Source organism: Scatophagus argus, chromosome 18, assembly GCF_020382885.2.
Source record: "Scatophagus argus isolate fScaArg1 chromosome 18, fScaArg1.pri, whole genome shotgun sequence".
NCBI lineage: Eukaryota > Metazoa > Chordata > Actinopteri > Scatophagidae > Scatophagus > Scatophagus argus.
Genome location: NC_058510.1, coordinates 8,773,593 through 8,793,368, shown reverse-complemented (window position 1 = coordinate 8,793,368; position 19,776 = coordinate 8,773,593). Strand labels below are relative to the sequence as shown.

Here is a 19,776-nt window from a genome sequence, read left to right as displayed (position 1 = left end):
ACTTCAGTGCAGTGCTTGAGTATACAGCACATTATACAGTAGTTATATTCCACCACCATCTGTAGTGAGATCACCCTGAGCTGCAGATGTGCAGCTGCAGTACCAGCACCACCGCCAGCAGGGGGCGGTAGAGCTCCGTACTCTGAAAAACGGTACACGCTGAGGACGCTTTGAGTCCTTCTTTTTTCTTACACGAGACCATCCTCCTTTCCGCTCTTGTTGTTGTTTTTCTCCTTATAAACGTCTTTACTCCCGCCGTCTTCTCCTCCGCCTTGACCGTCTCGTCTCCCGGCTGCTCTCACATCAGCAGGACCGGACGGATGTGTAATCTCCAGCTGTGTGGCTCCCGTCCCGCAGGCAGGGTCGGCCATGTTGTTGTGTGGGGGTTGATGTAAGTTTGGTAGTAGGAAGTACAGGCGACAAAGAGCTGGGACACTTGAGGATCTCACTTTTTTTCCCCCTTAAATCCCCCGTCATGCTGCTGCTGGATTCATCCTGTCTTGACAACAATGACTGTCGCCTCCGCCGGCCTGAAAGACGGGAACACTGATCTGATTTAACTTCCAGCACTAATAATTCACCACAGTTGCTCTGCTGGATGGATGAAGTGAGGATGAAGGCGGTTCGGTCCCGGCTGGAATAACTCAATTATTATTATTATTTCCCCCCGCTGGACCTGATTCAAGGTGGGCAAGAGGGGGGGCGGGGGAAGAGAGGAACAGACAGAAAACGGGACGCGGATTTGTGAAGGTAAAAATCAAATTAAACGTGTCTTTGTGAGAGCAGCCGGATTAGATAAAGGATGGGCCGAAACGCAGCCCGTCTGACCTGTCATTAACAAAGGAATGAAGCTGTCTTATGATCAGAGAGATGCACACACCTGACTGTAGGTTGTAGTCTGTGCTGCAAACCAAGAGTCCTGTGTTAATCATCAGGATCCCTTTTAAATAGGTGGAAATATGAGTGAATATAGCCTACAGCATGTGCTTTAAGTCCCACAGGAATATTAATGCAAACGTATCGGATAGCATACAAACACTTTAAAGTAGTCTCTGTTACAGATATTTTACAGTATAAAAGCTATTTACCGTGAATATGTGATATAGTTCATAACAGATGGTTTCATTTACCTCTAATCGAAGGAATTTGGTTTTAAATAAAAAAGGTTAAAAGTTAAAACTCCATTTAAAAATAAGGTAGAATTTATGTTGTCAGTCTTTTTTTCCTCATCACTGCTGTGTGGATGTTTTCCACTCATTCATTTTAAGTTATCGTGTCTCCGGCTGTGCTGTAAGACACATGAGGAAAAAAAGTGCCACCTCATCATTTCAAATATCAAACCCAATCTTTTGACTCATGCCCATTCAGATTTATTGTCCGAGGGTTAAGGAGGTGGAGGAGGAGGTTCGGGTCCTTTTGGTGATGCTGTCTGTGTGCATTCAGACTTACTGACTGGGCATCTGAGTCACAGTTTGTGTGTCTTCTGGTTCCACTTTGACGACAAAGTAAACTGAGTGTTCTGTTTAACCTGGCTGGAGAACATGTTGTGCAAAGGCTACAGCTCATCCTGAACAGCTCTGCACTTTTGCACCACCGTGACTCAATCATTGCTTGTGTAAATCCATATAAGGCCTGGTGAAGATGGTGTGAAGGAAGTTAAAGGGGGATACCACCATTTCTAAGATATGTGCTATTAAGAGTAGTCACTGTAGTCACTGAATGGGCTGTGAATTTGCTGCGCTGTAGGACTTCTTGGGATTCGTCTTCATGTACTTCATTGATTAAGATTAAGATTAAGATTAAAGTGACATATTTTGTCATTGGAGGGAACTCACTCCAACGAAATTTGTTCTCTGCATTTAACCCACCCAAGTGACGTGCACACACACACAGCAAACCCGGGGCAGTGGGCGACCGCGTGCAGCGCCCGTCATTATTTATCTGAAAAAGAAAGGTTTAAATTCCTGTTCCTGTCACTCACTGGTACCAGTACAAAGTTATGATGTTTATTTAAAAGATATTGCTCAACTCAGGATGCTCTGATCCAACTTTCTCACTCCAGATTCTTAAAAGTCCATTAAGGATATCCGCTGATACTGAGTAACAGCATGATTTAATCTCAAATTTAAAGTCATAATTCTTATTCAAAGTGCCATGTTGCAGAGAACGCTGAAAGGACGTAACTGGATTTTATAATGACACTGACAAAAAGCCTATTACCTAATTGCAGATCCCCAAACAGCTTAATAAGGTCAGTGACAGACTGACACCAATCTGTTGCAACAAAGTTACCACGCCATTTAATCTGTAATTCAGACCAGTTCATAGCTGCCGACTAAAATTAACATTTGTAAATTCTTAAAATGCCTTTTTCCCGACAGGAGAAGTCTGCTCAGAGCAATTTTGAGCAAAGCAGCAAACCCTCAAGTAGAAAGGAGGTTTCCAGCACTGAGTGGACTTAAAACAGTCGAAAAACCTCCCTTAAGTGTGCTGCTGCAGGAGGAAAAACCCACTGAATTCGCGTGTGAGGATTGGGCTTATGATTTTTTGTCACATTAAACATTTTCTGATTATGAGCAGTTCATTTACTCACAAAAATTTAGTTTAAAAATGATGTTTTTTGAGCAAATATGTTCAGATGATCTTGCCAGCAGTTGGTATGTGTTAGTGGGAGGTTTGGGTGTAATTCTTTCAGAGAAAACAGCCTAATCCAGGCTAATCACAGTCGGACTTTTGCTGTCACTCTGTTAGATGTTGACAGTCCAAACACCCAGCCCTGTTATGTGCTGACAAATGGATGGTTGTAGACACACTCTGATTCCCAAAATAGCTCACACTTGGCCAAGACTCAGGTGCCAGTATTCAGGTATTCCCATAAGACCTGTGTGGTGTCTGTTCTCTGGCAGCACAGCAACTCGAGCACAACAGAAAGCTCAAAATTTGTGATGATGTAGACTCAGATTTCAAGGAGCTGAGGAATTGGGCTGCTGTATATCTAATAGTCAAGCACTCTGCCCCCATTGTAAATTTCATAATGAGCCATTTATTGACGTTTCTGTGGACTATTTGAGACTTCACATCACACGACATTCCTCAGGACCCAGTTTTAAACCTTTGGCATCAGAGGAATGTACTAGATGGTGGCAGACAGCATCTGTTGCAGGTCTGAAGCCCAGTAAAGCTCCAGAGATCCTCCCCGTGCTGCAGCTGCAGCGTCAGCCGCTGACAGCTGCCCCGACCAGACGCTGGGCAGGGTTTCACTCAGACCCGATGACTGATTGATGGAGAAACTATACCGTTGTACCCCTTAGCTCGGCTGCATGACTGTCAACCCTCCAAATGTCAGCTAGATAATCTAAACTTTAAGGGAGTGCAGGCTGTGGCAGCTGAAATGCAAGTGAGATGCTAAAAGGACCAGAAGAAGTTTGAGAATCGGGGTTTGCTTTATTTATAATGCATGATATGCAAAGGAGAGATTTAAAATGCATCTGTTCAGTCTTCAGATGCATATATTTGTCAGTTTGCAAGTTTCTGGATGAGAAAATGCATAAAGTTTCCTTTGATCCAAGGATGAATCCTTTACTAATACATTTGGACAAAGCTTATTTTGTCCATTTAACAAAAACCAAAACAAATCAATGAAATGAAACAAATAAAAGCATAAGATCCTGGCATTTTTGCCCGATAAATAACTGTTGGCGATTTGTGTCAATCCATGATTAATCAACCAACAAGTTCTTTATTTTGCAGATCAACTTTAGTAATGTATATTAAAGTGAAAGACATCAAAACTGTAAAAGTCATTAATAAATAATTCTGTCTTATCAGTGTACTCAGCTAAACTTTGTCTCTGCAGTCTTCTTTATACTTCTGAACCATGACCGCTTCAAGTTCCCGTACTTCATCATCATTCTGGCTATCAGCGAGTGCGAGGGAGAAAAAAACAAAACAGAACTGAGCCCTCGTCCATCTTATCAGCATTTCTGTGAAGCTCGTGTGGAATTCTCACACTGTGGTCGGAGTTGGGGGAAGGAAAGCGTGGGCAGGTCGCTGATAAGAGCTGTGCAGATTAGAGTTATCACTGTAACAGGAGAATATGTAAAGATTTCTTAGCTTCACAACACAGAGGGCTCAGTTAAATGTTTTTCTCCCACAGATGATGATGGAAAACAGTCTGCTTTTAGGTTCGGTGTGTCTCCCTCTTTTCCAAGCCTACATGGCGGTATTGACCGAATTAAGGGCTGTATGAGCATACACATGATGAGAGTGTGATTCTCTAAGAGGCCTTAAAACTCTATAGGTGTGCGTTCTACATGAAAACAAGCAGGGACAAGAAGGGTCAGGAGTCACAAGGGACCTCAGATGCTTGTGGATGACTTCAGGGGGAACATCTGGAGCCTCCTCAAGCATCAGCTGATACATTAAGTTTACTCTTATGTACATATTCCCTGCAGTACCTCGTGGCTGTTGCTTTGGCTCTTGCAGGAAATGTGTTATGATGGTAGCTTTGATAATTCATAAAAGCAAAGCTTTTACAAAATGATTTGCTTTTTTGATTGACAGAAAATTATTCTGCAAATATTCCAGTTCTTGAATCGCATTTTTTTAAGCAAAGATGTGAAATATTTGCTGTTTTCAGGTTCTCAGGTGTAAGGATCCGATGCTTTTCTTTGTCACAAATTTGAGTGAGCTGAGTGTCTTTTGAAATCCAAATCTTGGTCATACAAAACAAGACATTTGAAGATGTCACCTTGGCCTGTGGGGATTTTTCCACAACTTTCTTACATTGTACACACAAAGCAGATCATCAGCTGATCACGTAAATATTTGTTAGTTGCAGCTCTCTTCCAAAGGTTTTCATTTGCTGTCACAGCTTGCTTTGTGTTAACCAATTCCAAAAGATAAAATACACTTTTTTCAAGTGTCCCTGAGCCTGAGGCCATAGTTATTATGTTCCAAGCATGTGAGTTGGCTTGCATTTGCCCTCGAGTGTCCTTGAGCAAGACTCTGAACGCCTTCCAGTTATCATTTCTACTGTAGCTGATGAAACAGTCTGACCTGCCTGGAGGAGGAATATTTCACAGATATGCCAATAGATTTAAACTACAGAAAGTTTATTTCAGGATCTTTTGCACAGTTTTTTGTGTGCAGTCTTGTTCAGAAAATGTTTTCATTCATTTTTCTGTAGTTGACACTAAAGAAATGACTTCTGACAGCACTGAATTAAAGGATGCCCGTCTTTGAATCCATGTTGAAAGAAAGAAATATTTGTCAGTAGCGGATCATTTCAGTCTGTTCCAATGCTTTGAGTGAAGCTGAATGAAAAGTTGAGCTTAGTTTGTCCTCATTTTCTGTCCTTGACAATGGCACCACGCCTTTCCAATCAGATAGAGGAAGGAGCCTCAGTGTATACATGTTTGTATTTTGCGATCACATGTAAACTTCCTCATTCAAACTCCTCACCTTCCTCTCTCATTGTTTCTGTGTGTGACTCTTTAACTGGTCCAACTGGGAGCCCTCTCGGGGTTTGCGTGCGATGTGCAGTTGTAGGTCATGTTGTCATCCTGGAGGCAGTGGGATGTTGTCGGCAATAAGAATAAGTTGCTATAATTAGCAGCTAGGCAAATTTTCCTTGAGGTTGCACGGCTGTGGTGTTGGACTGAATAGACTTGGACGTAAAAGACGGCCACGTCTGACATCGAAGATCCACTCGTGCTGAGTCTGTCTGCGCAGTTTTGGATGTATTTGTAAGATGAGCGGGGACAATTTTTTGTTGTCTTTGTGATGATAAATTCACACATTGTTCACCTCATCAAGGACTGCTGCATTCTCTCTTTGGTGTTACAGTAGGAAAGGTGGATGAAGCCAGTGGTCTCATCATGTGATGGCTGGCTGGTGTATCTAATATGGCACTGGGGTCAGCTGAGCTTCATTCAGAAGCCGCATTGTATCATCGCAGCCAAGAGTCTGTAAGAGCCCACCAGCAGAGGACCCTGTCAGCCCTGAAACACATCTCACTGTTTGTGCTTTTTTATACAATTGCAATAAATATTGAAGGTCACTGCAGGCCAAAATGACCATTTGCAGGTGGTGTCTGGAGTCAACATTGTTTTGGCTCCAGGCTCTGGTGGTCAGTGCTTTTTTTGTTTTCTGTTATTATCCTCTCAGGGTAAATCCTCCATCCTCATAATCCTCCAAGTAGCTCAAGCTGGTAGAGTTGGCACTGGCTGCCTGGTTGCCTCCCTCATTCAACCAACCTGCTGTTTCTCTCTGCAGTTCTCTCTTCTGCTACAATCTCAATCATTTTCTTTATGCCCGCACAGCCACTAACAGGAATTTTATCAGACTTATTCTATAGCTTTGCAGTGCTCTGCTTATTACCTTGGATTTCTCAAGGCAATGACTTCTCATACATGTATGCTTCTCCAGTAGAGGTCATTCTATCTGTGTCTTATAGGGCACGCTTAGTTCAGCTCTCAGTAAAGATGGGAGATCATATAAATCATATTTCATGCTTCTCTTAATACAAATATGACCAGGAGACATTTCTGTATGTACACACGTCTGATGAATGAGCGCTGAATTGTTCTTATGTTCTTTTGTAATGTAACCACTATCCTCTAACACATTGATCTGTTTTCTATTTACTTGCTTAATTAATTGATCATTTGCTCTATAAAAGGCACTTAGCTTTCTTCATAATAAAAAAAAAGCACCAGTGTCAACCGAATTTATCCCTGTCTGGATTGCCATATAACCACAGTATGGTTTTAAATAAAAGACTTTTTGCAACGCTTTGGCCGTTAAAGATTTTACTATTTTTACAAGGTAAATGACTGAAAGTGTTGATTTTCTGTTTTAATTATTTTTTGAGGGACATGTTTATGCCTTTATTAGCTAGCTGGATGTGAACCTCACCAGCAGGGTTCCTCACAAGGGCTGAATTTTCCACACTTGCAATTAATTGCGTAAAAATTAACTCTTACCAGAAAAAGAAATATAATGCATGATTATTAAGCAAGGCTTCTTGCATAGCATGAATGTAAATTACAATACACCAGGTGGTATTTTACTTTGACATCCAAAGACTTGATTTCTCTTCCAAAGGCTCCATAAGTGCAGCTTCAGTATTAGTGCGGTTAATTTTCATAATGTAGAAAGAATGATGTCACTTTTATGAAATGGCTGATGTCTCAGTTTTGAAAGGGAAACACATCCGCACTTTAATTTGAAAATATTCCTGGGACACAGTCCAGTGTTTTCTAGTGTGTTAACTTCAGTGCTGAGCCGAAGAGCCAGGATCTCATCTGTCTGATGATGAAACACAAGCCCACCATAGTTGACTAAGCCACTGAGTGAAGATCTCTGCTTTCCATGACTCTGATTTTTTCTTGAGGTTAAAGGAAAGTTTGGCTTGGAAAATGTATTTTTTTCCATGCCAACATTCTCAGCATATTGGCTCTCAATCTGACATCTGAGATTAGATTTATTGGCGTTCCTTTTAAAGAAATCTCTTTCATTTTGACACGTCTCCAGTGACTGACCACTCATTTTATGGTTTTGTATAAGTTGTCCAGTGCGCGCGGTACGAGCTATAACCTGCAATTTAACTGGTTGTATGGTTTTACTTGAGCAAAGGGTTCTGAATCTTTGGAAGCTTTCTGTGGTTTGTCCCCGTTTTGTTGATTTCCTTGGCAGTTCAGCCGGAGAACTCGATGAACTCTCAATCGTGCTGCTCCTTCCCTGATGACGAAAAATCTTGAAAGGTGTATTGCTGTACCACCAGGTGCTCTTCTGTTTCACGACTGATACATGACTGTGACCCTGTAATTCAGTGAGCTGCGGCCCTTTTCGCTCGTGCCACCAACTGTGCCACGGTGCTGCTCAGTAGCACCAAGTCTTTCATACTCAATACTGTCATACTGCACTGAATAAAAGCTCCTATTTCGCTTCAGTCTTCTGTTGTTTTACTGTGTTGTAATGTGTCAACGCTAATTAACCAAGTCCAATTCCTCGAGCAGCTGTTGTTCTTGGCCAATGGCAGCGTTCTGATCTGCCCGAGCTCAGACTTCTCTGCAAGCGTGTCTGATCGTCTCCACATTTTCCAGGCCTTCACCTCACAAAGAAATGCCTCAGTATGACCTCAGCCAAATTATGTTAGGAGGAATGACAACCACGCAGACTGTTGCACATCGATGTTTGAAATCTTGCAGCGTGGTCAGGTTGTGGTTGTTTCACCTCTTAGTCTGGTCATTTTGTCTCTCTTTGTGGTCTTTTGCGTCTCTGTTTTAATTTTTGTGTCTGTAGTTGTCTCGAATCTCTTTGTCTTTTGTGAGTTTTTCTTTTCTTTGCAAACATTTTTGCCTATCTTTGTTGATGTTGTGTCTCTTCATAGTTGTTTTTGGTCTCTTTGTGGTCATTTTGCATCGTATTTGATTGACTTTCCAGCAAAAAATATTCATAGAGAAGCTCTGGCCCAGGGACCCCCTGGCCCCTCGGGGCCCCTGGTAGGCTGGTTTAGTAATTCCTCTGTGGAGTGAGGGCCTGAAAGAGGTTTATTTGAATCGAAACAAGGAAGAAATGTAGAACACAGCACTGACGTTACAAAGAGTTATTATTTTTCTCTATTCCAAGGATATGGAATGGCTTTAGATTGGCTTTAGTCGGTCATTTGTGGCAACATTAAATGTTCTCTTTGTTTTGTCAATATAAAATCACCATCACCTTTTTATCTCCTCTTTTTGCACGTCATGCCTCAAAACATGCCTGCACCATTGAATCCACATGTGTGAGATGAGCGCAATTCAAAGCGGATTTAACAATGCCCATATGTCCCAGATACTACATGGCTTAAAGTCTTAGTGTTTGCGACAACAACAAAATGATGTGCATTATTGTAGTATCAGGTCATTAAATTTTCGTTTCATAACGCATGTTCCTCTAGGCCTTATGATGCAATTGTCAATCCTGCACCTCCCTTGGCCCATCGCTTTATTTATGTTTCATCAAGGCGAGTCATGATTTGGATGCTGTACTTTTCATTCTTGTGGTATTAAATTGATGGTTTTGTGTTGTGTCTGTCGAGGCAGGAAGAGACGATGGGCTGCATAAAGAGCAAAGAGGAAAAAGGCCCTACGATGAAGTATCGGCCAGAAAACTCCACAGTGTCGGACCCCAGCACCACAACCACCACACCTCATGTAGGTCACTATGGACCAGAACCCACCCAGCTGCAGCAGAATCAGCCTAACTCCTCTTCATCGGGCGCAGGGGCCGTAAACTTCAACCACACCCTCACGCCGTTCGGTGGCTCCTCGTCTGCCATGACTCCCTTCGGAGGGGCGTCGTCCTCTTTCTCCGGTCCTGTGTCCAACTCCTTCTCTGGTGCTGTCTCAAGTGAGTAGAGTTTTATTGTAAGATATCGTTGCGGTGCTGATAATGGTCTTCACAGTGAGCTTCTCCCTCTTGATATTCAGGTTCAGTATTATAGTATTTCATTTACTGCTGACCACAGTTTTCAAAGCGTTACATCAGATGGATTTCCTTTATCTTTCAGGCAGCCGCTATCTTTTTATTCGTCAGTCTTTCCACAGTGCTGGTAGAGACTCGGCTCACTGCTGATGTGTAATCTTTCATATTTGTCATCATTTTGAGTCATGCTTGTGACTTGGCTCCAGACATAGTGATCTGCTGGTCCCCAGGAAGTGAATTTACCACCACCAAGCCAGACTTTATCATGGCCCCAAATTCTTTACACTGTATTTTGTATATATGCTAATGAAACAGATGATCCACTAACTTTTCCCCTACCTCCATCTTGACATTTGTGGCTTTGAGTGAAGTGTCTTGATAATTTTTTGGCTTTTTATTGAGCGCCATCGCTTTATCCGAAAAACGAAAAATCAGCTTGTTGGCTTTGTCTTGTGAGAATGTTAGCGCGTTGATGTTAGCATTTAACTCAAAGGTTGTAGACTGCTGTTTAAAGTTTGGTCATTTTTGTTAGGTGGCACATAACTTTTCTGACCAGTCTTCACTGCATGGCCACACTACAGTAAGGACAGAAATGTCCAAACTAAAGACATAATGCTAACTATAAGTATAAAACACAGTATCAAGACGAGACTTTTGTGTATTTATTAAACAGTAGATGAGCTGAAACATGCAAACATGCTTAACGTTGAGCCTAACTCGATCTGTATGCTGATGGGACATGTTGGTGTCACGGCTAAGGCCCCTGTCATTGTTATTTTAACTAGCTTTTGATTGTTAGATTTGACACGGGTCCTGCCATCAACTCTGATCGCTCTAAATGTGTCCAAGCAGCTTACAGCGATCCTGAGAGCAAAGAGATGAGACTGAACCGTCCTGTTTCGATGGGATTTAGATTGTAATCCTCCTCCATGTTAGATTATCTGCTCTCTGGGGGGGAGGGGGGAGGGCGGTAAAGGTGGCACTGCCGTGGTATTTGCTTTCTACAGGAGATAATGGGATTACTGTTGACGGCATTGTTGTGAATGTCATCTGTCTGAGTGTGGCTGCACAGTGGGCACAATGTTTTACAGGATGTTGGCATGGGACAGAAAGTGTTTAATATGAGCTCATGTTAAGATTTTGTGCCAATGTCATCTCTCATGTTTCTGTATTATGACAGTTAGGGAGATGATTCTGTTAAAAACTGGTTTGATATATTTATTTTCCTTTGGCTTTGCCTCTGAGCGTCATTGTCTGTCTTTCATGCAGTCTAGTCATGAAAGTGATATTTCCATGCAGACTAAGTACTCATCCTTGAGAAATATAAATCAGAGAAAATCAATACAGTACGAGTGCTCAGACCTTGGCTAGACGCATTTATCTTCTTTAATTTTGGCCATTTAACGGTCACACACACAAACAAAAACGGCTGTGTCCTGACATGGTCCCTCTACAGCCTCATAATGGCCCTGCATCATTGTCTGCTATTGCATCTCTATAGTACTCACTTTCACAAGCTCACAAGGTTACTTATTCGTTACATGTGGATGTATGTGTGTGTGTGTTTTGGGTTTTTTTTTTTTAGGTGGTGTTACCTTTTTTGTGGCCTTGTATGACTATGAAGCTCGTACATCAGATGATCTTTCATTTAAAAAAGGAGACCGCTTCCAGATCATCAACAACACGTAAGCATCCTCCTAGTTTCCCTCTCAGTTCATGTGGCACGATGAGATGATTCGCTTTCGTACTGTGACCCTGAACTGCACCTGTTCCTTCTGTATCTGTATTCATGAATGAGTTTGATTGCAACTTGTTTCCTGATTCTATCTTTCTGCACAATGAATCTTTTATTTAAATTCATGCTGTGGCATAGATGTCGCCTGATTTTATGGCATTGTAATGTAAAGTAGATTAGTCCCATTCATTCCCCATTGTGGTGACATTCTCCAGTCCTGCTTCTCACGTTGGAGAGAGTTCACAGTATTTTTGCATCAAATCTAGAGGTTTAAAAGACTGTAGAACAGATGAATTAAAGTGAGCGTAATTTTAAACTCTTAAATCATTAACCATTAATCATAATTAACCAGATTTCCAGACTAACAGTCAAAGCAGGGTGTATGAGCATCGGGCTTTGGTTGGCTGTTGAATGCGCGAGTCATTTGTGTCATCTCTCCTGTGTCATTGTCTTTCTGCAGAGAAGGAGACTGGTGGGAGGCTCGCTCCATCAACACGGGGAGGAAAGGCTACATCCCGAGCAATTATGTGGCCCCTGCTGACTCCATCCAGGCTGAAGAGTAAGGCCTTGTTTCCCCTTCTTATAACCTCATTACTCCATCTACTGCACCAGGAGACTAATAGCACTACCATGATTCGATCTCACACAGCTTGCAACAAGCTTGAAGTAGTTCCTATATCAGATGAAGCTTCATAATGTTTCTGAGTCACCACTGATGGTTTGGGTTGGCCTGTTTTTTTTATGTTTATGCTTTCTCTTGATAGGTGGTACTTTGGTAAAATGGGACGCAAAGATGCTGAGAGGTTGCTGCTGAATCCTGGGAACCATCGAGGAACTTTCCTGGTGCGAGAAAGTGAAACTACTAAAGGTGATGATCGCTTCTTCAAATCCAGAGTAGTAAAGTGTCAGGACTGATTCAGAAATCTGCAAGTAAGAGTACTGCCTGGACATATGATATGTCTTATTTCTGCATTAAGACGTCTAAAAAACTTGATCAAAAAAGTTAAAACTGTGTGCAACATGTAAAGAACAACATCCATTACAACTTCGAATGAGTTTTCATATGAAACATCCAATCAGAACTGTGTTGCTAACATCGCTAACGGTGAGCTACAGGTACAGATTGTGCTGGTAACACATGCACCATTTTTGTTCAGCTCATTCAGTGGCTGCTTCTTCATAGCAGCGACAGCAGAGGATCATGGGTGTTGAAGTATTTAGACTACAAGCCGGGCAAACAAGCAAGCTTTACTAATATGGTAGGAAAATTTGAGATAAAAGAAATAAAGATGGTGTATAACAAGACTAAGACCTTACAGCCAGTTTGGATTCTATGGAGTATTTAAACTGATACATAACGTCAAACTGATAAAGAAAAATGTTGCAGAGAATAGAAGATAATATATCACTGAAAAATAACTGGAAATTTCCAGTGACACAGGGTTTCATCCCACTTTGCAATTTCTTGCGGGCACCAAACACTCCAATTGTTAGTATGTTAGTTTAGATGGATGAAGAACATTTCCTTTGTCTCCTCCAGGTGCTTATTCTCTCTCAATACGAGACTGGGATGAAGCCAAAGGAGACAATGTGAAACACTACAAGATTCGCAAGCTTGACAACGGGGGATACTACATCACCACGCGGGCACAGTTTGACACATTACAGAAGCTTGTCAAACACTACTCAGGTATGAAGTGTGTTCAGTGTTTCCCGCTCGCTCTCGTTTTCTGCTTGCTTCTTGAGTCCTCATCATTCATTCTTCATCGCAGTCTTTCATCACACCTGAAAATTCACACTCACAAGCTGCTCCGTGACACTGTGCGGTTTCCTGTGCCATCTACAATAGGCCCCAGAGCGTTGCCATGGGAGATGAATGGCCTGTAATTTTAATAACAATTGACGGTGCAGTTATGATTTGGAGCCCCCGTCCTCGTCCTCAGTCTGAGGAGGTTTGAGGTTAGGAATCGGTGATCGCACTTCATTTCAGTCTGTCCCCGAGGAGGGCTCTGGTGTGTTAAAAAGGCACTTCATCTCATTTATATTTCATTTAATTTCACAGTGAGCACAAGAGTGTAAATTTATCCACATCAAATAGAATGAATCGATGCATGAAAGAGACTGGCTTTAAAACCTGCTGGTTCAAAGATTCCTGTGGGTGTGTGTGTGTGTGACACTGCTGGGTTTAGTGTCGCGTTTTGATCTCAATGTCTCACTTAATCACAGAGCATGCAGACGGGCTTTGCCACAGGCTGACCACGGTGTGCCCTACAGTCAAACCTCAGACCCAGGGACTTGCTAAAGATGCCTGGGAGATTCCCCGGGAGTCCCTGCGACTGGAGCTCAAACTGGGCCAGGGCTGCTTTGGCGAGGTCTGGATGGGTAAGAGCAAGATAAACAAGACATGCGGCGATTTGTTCATAAATTCTTTCTGGTGTCTTGCATTTGTTTAGTGTTCAGCCATAATTATGTAGATGTGAAAACACAAGATCAGTTCAGATTAATGGGAAATGCAGACATAAATCGAACACACACAAACAAGCCAAGCAAGCCTATATTTATTGTGTCTATTTTTGTCCAAACGGAGGAATTATCCACTTCCTGCAGTTGCTTCCTCTGTTTGTTTCTAGCTCCAGAGATCATCTGACTCAGGAGTGCAGCTCCAGACAAATTTATTTATTTCTTTCTGAACTGCGAGCTCATATCCACTCATCCCAGGGATATTTTTGCAAGGAATGCATGCATGACAGCACATGTCTGAGCAATTACAAGAACTAATTAATGATGTCGTCCTGATCCTACCCCATTAACAACACTGATTACCCCTGCGGCCTGCGGGCTTTTCTTTCTCTGTCTTTGTCTCTGCAGGCACATGGAATGGCACCACCAAGGTGGCCATAAAGACGCTGAAACCGGGCACCATGTCGCCCGAGGCCTTCCTCCAAGAGGCTCAGATCATGAAGAAGCTCAGACACGACAAGCTTGTGCCTCTTTATGCTGTGGTGTCTGAGGAACCCATTTACATCGTGACAGAGTACATGGCCAAAGGTACGTGCAGATACAAGAAACATACCCGCTATTACAAGCTCCATGTTGACACATTTGATTAGCAGCTAAACTTATTTTCTGTGGACTCTCATCCCTGGAGAATAACAAGACTCAGCTGTTTCCTGTTACATGGCACTGAGGAGGTCTAGGTTTAAAGAAAAGCAAAACAAAATCCAACCTCAGCTTGTAGACTTTTCAGGAATAAAATTGTTCACGCAGAATTGGTTTTTCTGGCACAGCACTGATGTCAGCTGTGTGCTTGGTGATTTCCTTAAAGCAAAAACGTACGTTTTATGGAGGTTTTAATTAATATGCTGTACATATTCAAGGTTCTTGAAAGTCCCTTGTGGTTCCCTTAGGCTTGAAACTGGAATGTTTAATTGAAAACTGCAGTAGTTTTGTGGGAGACTTTCATAGCTTCAGCTGCAATGTTTTTTTTTTGGGGTTTTTTTATTCGGGATTTTATGAGTAATTAGATTTATGTGTGTGTGTGTGTAAATGTTAGCTCTACAACATAAGCCTCTGTGTGTGCATGCATGTCTAAATGCCTCAGATTGGCCACAGATCCACTGTGATCTCACAGAACACCTGCCGCAGTGTGTGCTGCACTTCTGCTCATTTTCATGTACAAGATACTTCTGATAGGCACTTAATGAGCACTAGTGATTAGATGCTGCTTACCAGTCTAATATTCTGTTTAATTTTCCAGCCAGGTACAATAAGGACCAACTGAAATATTTGACATTTTATATAGCAGTACATTATTATGTAGGTGGAGTCATGGTCATTTTGACTGTCCCGCACTTATGGCTTCTCACTGTTTCTATTTTTATAGGAAGCTTGCTTGACTTCCTCAAAGAGGGTGACGGCAAATTCCTGAAGCTCCCCTTGTTGGTGGACATGGCTGCACAGGTGAGACAAACCACAAAATTCCTGTATCTCTTCCATTCTCGAAAGCAGTATTTGTGCCAGTGAATCATCCTTTAAAGTTCTATTTTAAGCCTCTGATTTTAAAAAAAGAACGACAGCCTCAGGTAAACATGCACGCTTTGCTTTTGTTCTCTCGTTATTAGCTTCCCCTCTCTGTCTGACAGAGGCCGTGGTGTTGTGAGCGTGAGAAGCTAAAAATGATTTGGCGAAGCTGCCGTCATGAGATGCTGTCAAATGTTTTGTTTGTAGATCGCTGACGGCATGGCTTTCATCGAGAGGATGAACTACATCCACAGGGACCTGCGTGCTGCCAACATTCTCGTTGGAGACAACCTGGTGTGCAAGATCGCCGACTTTGGTCTGGCCAGGTTGATAGAGGACAATGAGTACACTGCGAGGCAAGGTGGGTGCATTCGTTCACATGGACTGCGTGAGTCACAGGTGAACGAGGTGTCAGGGTACAAATGGATCGAGCAGTGACCTCACAGCAAGGATGACTCCCTGTTGTCTCCTATCATGGCGAATTAGGGTAATAGTGGAAACCAGATGCTTCTGTTCCCTCTGATTAGTTACGCATTTCACTTGCTGGGAGAATTCAGCCCCACTCCCGAAAGGACTGGTTCACCCAACTTACAGTCTTAGAAGTTGTGACCTAATTGTGGTTTTGTTTAATCCGGGTTTTGAGACTTCTGCCTCCAGTCTTATACAGTGGAGGTCTCCTGTAGTCACATTATGTGTGGGGGAACATCTGTGAGATGAGCTGAACAAACTGGCAGTAATCGTTAAAGATAGAAGTTAGCCTTTGAAGCTAGGAGGCTGAGGCTTATGTGAATGTCATTAGTTTTGCAGGTAAACTGGTAAAATACTGGTAAACCACCCAAATATTTTAACCTGATGTTGGCTTTATTCATTTTCATGGCAGTCCATCCAATAGCTGTTGAGACATTTCACTCAAAGTCACTGAGGAAGGAAAATTGTGTTGCATCCGTTGGCTGAGAGGATCGTTTACACACCAAAATGCAAAACACAGGATCAGGTTTAAAAATACCAGTTTATTCCCTTTAATGTAAGCATAAACAGTGTTTCACTGACTCCACAGCACTGGAGTGGTGGCAGAAATAACCATAAATAGTTTGAAATCTAAGCAGAAAAACCAAAACTTCCCACATGGTTAGATAGATTTTTCCCCTCAGATGACTTCTGAGGGGAAAACAACTGTTAACTGTTTTATAGATGTGGTATTTTGGTGCTTGTATTTTCCTTTAGTGATCTGTTGCTTTTAGATGATGACAAAGAAGCATTTTTTTCAACAAATGTAATGTCATGCTTGAGCATGTGGGGAAATGAAGTGACCTTGTTTAAATGTGGGAGAAGTCAATCCTTTACTCACAAGATCCTCAAAATCATTGTATGTCTTCGATCTTAAATTTGAGTTGTAAGACTTTTCTTTGAGGTGCATTTACAAGCTTGTATGAACCCGAATACTAAAAAATGATGTGATGTTACTGATGTCATTGTGGGCCATCATGGCCGTTGTGATTTCCTGGAAACAAGCGCTGAAATGAAAGCTTGCGCCCTCTAGTGGAATCACCTCAACCCCTCCTCCTGTCCTCTCCATCACACACAGGAGCCAAATTCCCTATTAAATGGACGGCCCCAGAGGCTGCTCTGTACGGCCGCTTCACCATCAAGTCAGACGTCTGGTCCTTTGGGATTTTACTCATTGAGCTCGTCACCAAAGGCAGAGTGCCATACCCAGGTAAGTGTCAGTGACAACACAGGCGCCCATCACCGCACCGGAAAACGTTCGAGGTGGTGTCGGAGAGGAGAGATTCACGGACGCGGCTACCAGCTTTCAGTCTGTCAGTGGACGTCAAGCCGGCGTGCTTGTTAACGTCTGAGGATGAAGTGAAGCTGTCTGACATTGTCTGTGCCGGTTGTTTATGCCTCTGCAGGGGAACTGTGACATCCACACACACACATACACACACACGCACATTTGGGATTAGATGAGACCATCTGGTGGAGGACGATCAGGAGATTGAACACCACTCTTGTTTATAACCATCTGCCAGACTGATATTGCCCTGGGGAGGAGCGCCTGCAGTGTTTTGCACCACCTTCACACGGCTCCACTTTCTGTCTGATGTAGCACTGAAACTACTAATATACTACTAGCCCATGTTTTTGATGAATGATTTAAGGAATAACTTTACATTTTGGGAAATAAACATGTTAATTTTCTTGCTGAAAGTTAGATGAGAAGATCAGTATACTCTCATGTCTGTGCGTTAACTGTGAAGCTACACAGATAGTTTGGCTCTGCCCCCAAGGTAGTAATCGACACAAAACTGAAGTGTTGGTGGTTTTAGGGGGTTATGTGCTGGACTGCTTCTTTCAGGGTGTAGTGGCTTTCTAGAGTCATGAGATTGCCAGGGTAAAAGCAGGGATCTCTTACACTTTTGTTCAGATACAACAATGTGATAATCAGCGAGCTTTAGCGATGCTGGCAGCTGGCTTTTGCTACCTTCTTTGTGCTAAATTAAGATAACCATCTGCTGGCTGTAATCAGATCAATTCAAATTTAGTGAACAGGTCTGACAGTGGCATCCCTCCTCTCTAACTCTTGGCAAGAAACCAACATGTAATTCACAACACACAACAAAAAAATTAATGGTTTTAACAGATAATCTTGAGAAAATCAATAAACAAAATGTTATTAGTTGCAGCTCTAATGCTTATCAGCAGTCTGTGAAACATACCCATGAGCCCCTTCCAGTTTCTTTGTCTTGCTTGTGTCATTAGTATTCCTCTTTGTTGGATTTTAGAAACCTAAGAAAGGCTGAATAGTGATGGAAGCGCTAAGAGTTCCTTTCTGTCTCACATCTCGCACCTCAGGCATGGTGAACCGTGAGGTACTGGAGCAGGTGGAGCGAGGCTACCGCATGCCCTGCCCCCAGGGGTGCCCCGAGTCCCTGCACGAGATGATGAAACTGTGCTGGAAGAAGGACCCAGACGAGAGGCCCACTTTCGAGTACCTCCAGTCTTTCCTGGAGGACTATTTCACGGCCACAGAGCCACAGTACCAGCCTGGAGAGAACCTATAGCCTGCCTGGGCTCAAGCTGCGTATCCCTACGCCTGGGTGCAGACGTGAGCTCGTAATTATTCGACCCTATAAAAAGTCGACTGGAAAACAGGCTGACCAGTTGCATAAACCACTACTTGCTCTACCCATTCTTGATTTTTGTTTGCTTTCAGCCACCATTTTGTTTGATTTTCATATTCTTTTGTTTTTATTCATGGTACTTGCCAAGTCTTACCTGTGTGAAATGTTTGGTTTTTAATGTGGATTTTATGACCCTGTACAATAATGACTGTGGGGAGAAGAAACAAATTTATTTCAGTTCCATTTTAAATACACTACGGTGTCTTGCTGTGAAGTGAGCTGCGATAACCTTGCTGTTGAAACCCATATTGTTGAGAATGGCCATCCAACTGTAGGTCTTTAATGTGGTTTAATGTTCTGATCTCTGCTCCTACATGGTATTCTTTTGTGGTCAGTTGATAGATTGGAGTTCAAAATGATTAATTATTGACAGATAGTAATATATTAAACTAAAAAGGAGGAAGCTCTCAGGGCACTGAAGGTCATTATCACAGTGATTATTTAAAAATAAATCCCACACAGCTCAACTTCAGTTACAGTTCATCAGCTACAGTGCAGTTTTTTCTTTTTTTTTTTTTTACGAATGGGTGACTAGAGACTGTGACATAATCTTTTTATGCCTTTCTGAAAAAATGTTACGATGCATTTTAACGTTATGTTCCATTGTTATTATAAGAAGTTAATATTATCACAGTGTATTCATATCACATGGACCTGGTTTTTGTTTGAAGACTTTCCCAACAGTTCATCGTCATGCAGAAACGTCTGCTCACACTGCTCAGTCATAATTATTTCTGTCCTTCACTGTCTGGGTTGTGTGATGTCACTGTGATCACTGCAGGGACGTGCCGAAACACAGGTGGTGCATTTAATGGGTCAGTGAGTTAAACAGTGATGAAACTCGTGGACTTATGGCTTCTTTACAAGCCAGAATGACACTTCACAATCTCACCTAACCAAACCGAGGATACAGGAAGATTTGGCCGGGTATAAAACTCCTTCTGAAAGTGGAAGTCATCGTCTGAGCTGCCGAATAAGTTGGAAACAAGCACTTCGTTTTATCTTCTAAAATGTGACTGAACAAGAGCTTGTTTTTCTTTTGTGTTCATGCAACTGAGGTGGCTCTGCAAAGACTGCTTGTTCTGCATTGAGTACAGTTTTTTTTAGTGATTTTACAGCAGCATTTTGCTCACTGAGACAGTATTATCACTAATAACACTAACTGACGCCTGAGCTTGTTAAGAAGGGCTTTGTATCTTATAAAATCCTCATTTTATAAAATTATTAGTAAAATGGGCAAGTTTGCAAAATGTATTTGGGCGGGAAGTAGTGGGTGGAGACTCACGAGTGAATTTGTACAATAAAGACGTGATTTTACATAGGCCATGAGTCTTTTTAATATATAAATCACACATTTTGATTTGT

The 19,776-nt window shown here is 42.2% G+C and overlaps 1 protein-coding gene across 2 annotated transcripts; it reads left to right on the top strand.

Moving 5' to 3' along the window:
- The first annotated feature begins 215 nt into the window (after nt 1-215).
- On the top strand, nt 216-19,733 carry LOC124049365 (tyrosine-protein kinase yes-like). 2 transcript variants are annotated; one of them, XM_046370898.1, is made up of 12 exons: nt 216-750; nt 9,086-9,396; nt 11,057-11,156; nt 11,667-11,765; nt 11,971-12,074; nt 12,747-12,896; nt 13,433-13,588; nt 14,075-14,254; nt 15,090-15,166; nt 15,434-15,587; nt 16,812-16,943; nt 18,083-19,733. In XM_046370898.1, the coding sequence occupies exons 2-12, from the start codon at nt 9,099-9,101 to the stop codon at nt 18,289-18,291; spliced, it is 1,659 nt and encodes a 552-aa protein (XP_046226854.1). In that variant the 5' UTR covers nt 216-750; nt 9,086-9,098; the 3' UTR covers nt 18,292-19,733. The 2 variants fall into 2 exon arrangements, with proteins under 2 accessions (XP_046226854.1, XP_046226852.1); XM_046370896.1 differs by having other exon boundaries at nt 217-750; nt 9,090-9,396.
- The last annotated feature ends 43 nt before the right edge of the window (nt 19,734-19,776 follow it).

Coding starts and splice junctions, on each gene's coding strand:
- LOC124049365 (XM_046370898.1), top strand. CDS start 9,099: ATGGGCTGCATAAAGAGCAAAGAGGAAAAAGGCCCTACGATGAAGTAT. Junction 9,397..11,056: donor CTTCTCTGGTGCTGTCTCAA/GTGAGTAGAGTT, acceptor TTTTTTTTTTAG/GTGGTGTTACCTTTTTTGTG. Junction 16,944..18,082: donor AGGCAGAGTGCCATACCCAG/GTAAGTGTCAGT, acceptor CTCGCACCTCAG/GCATGGTGAACCGTGAGGTA.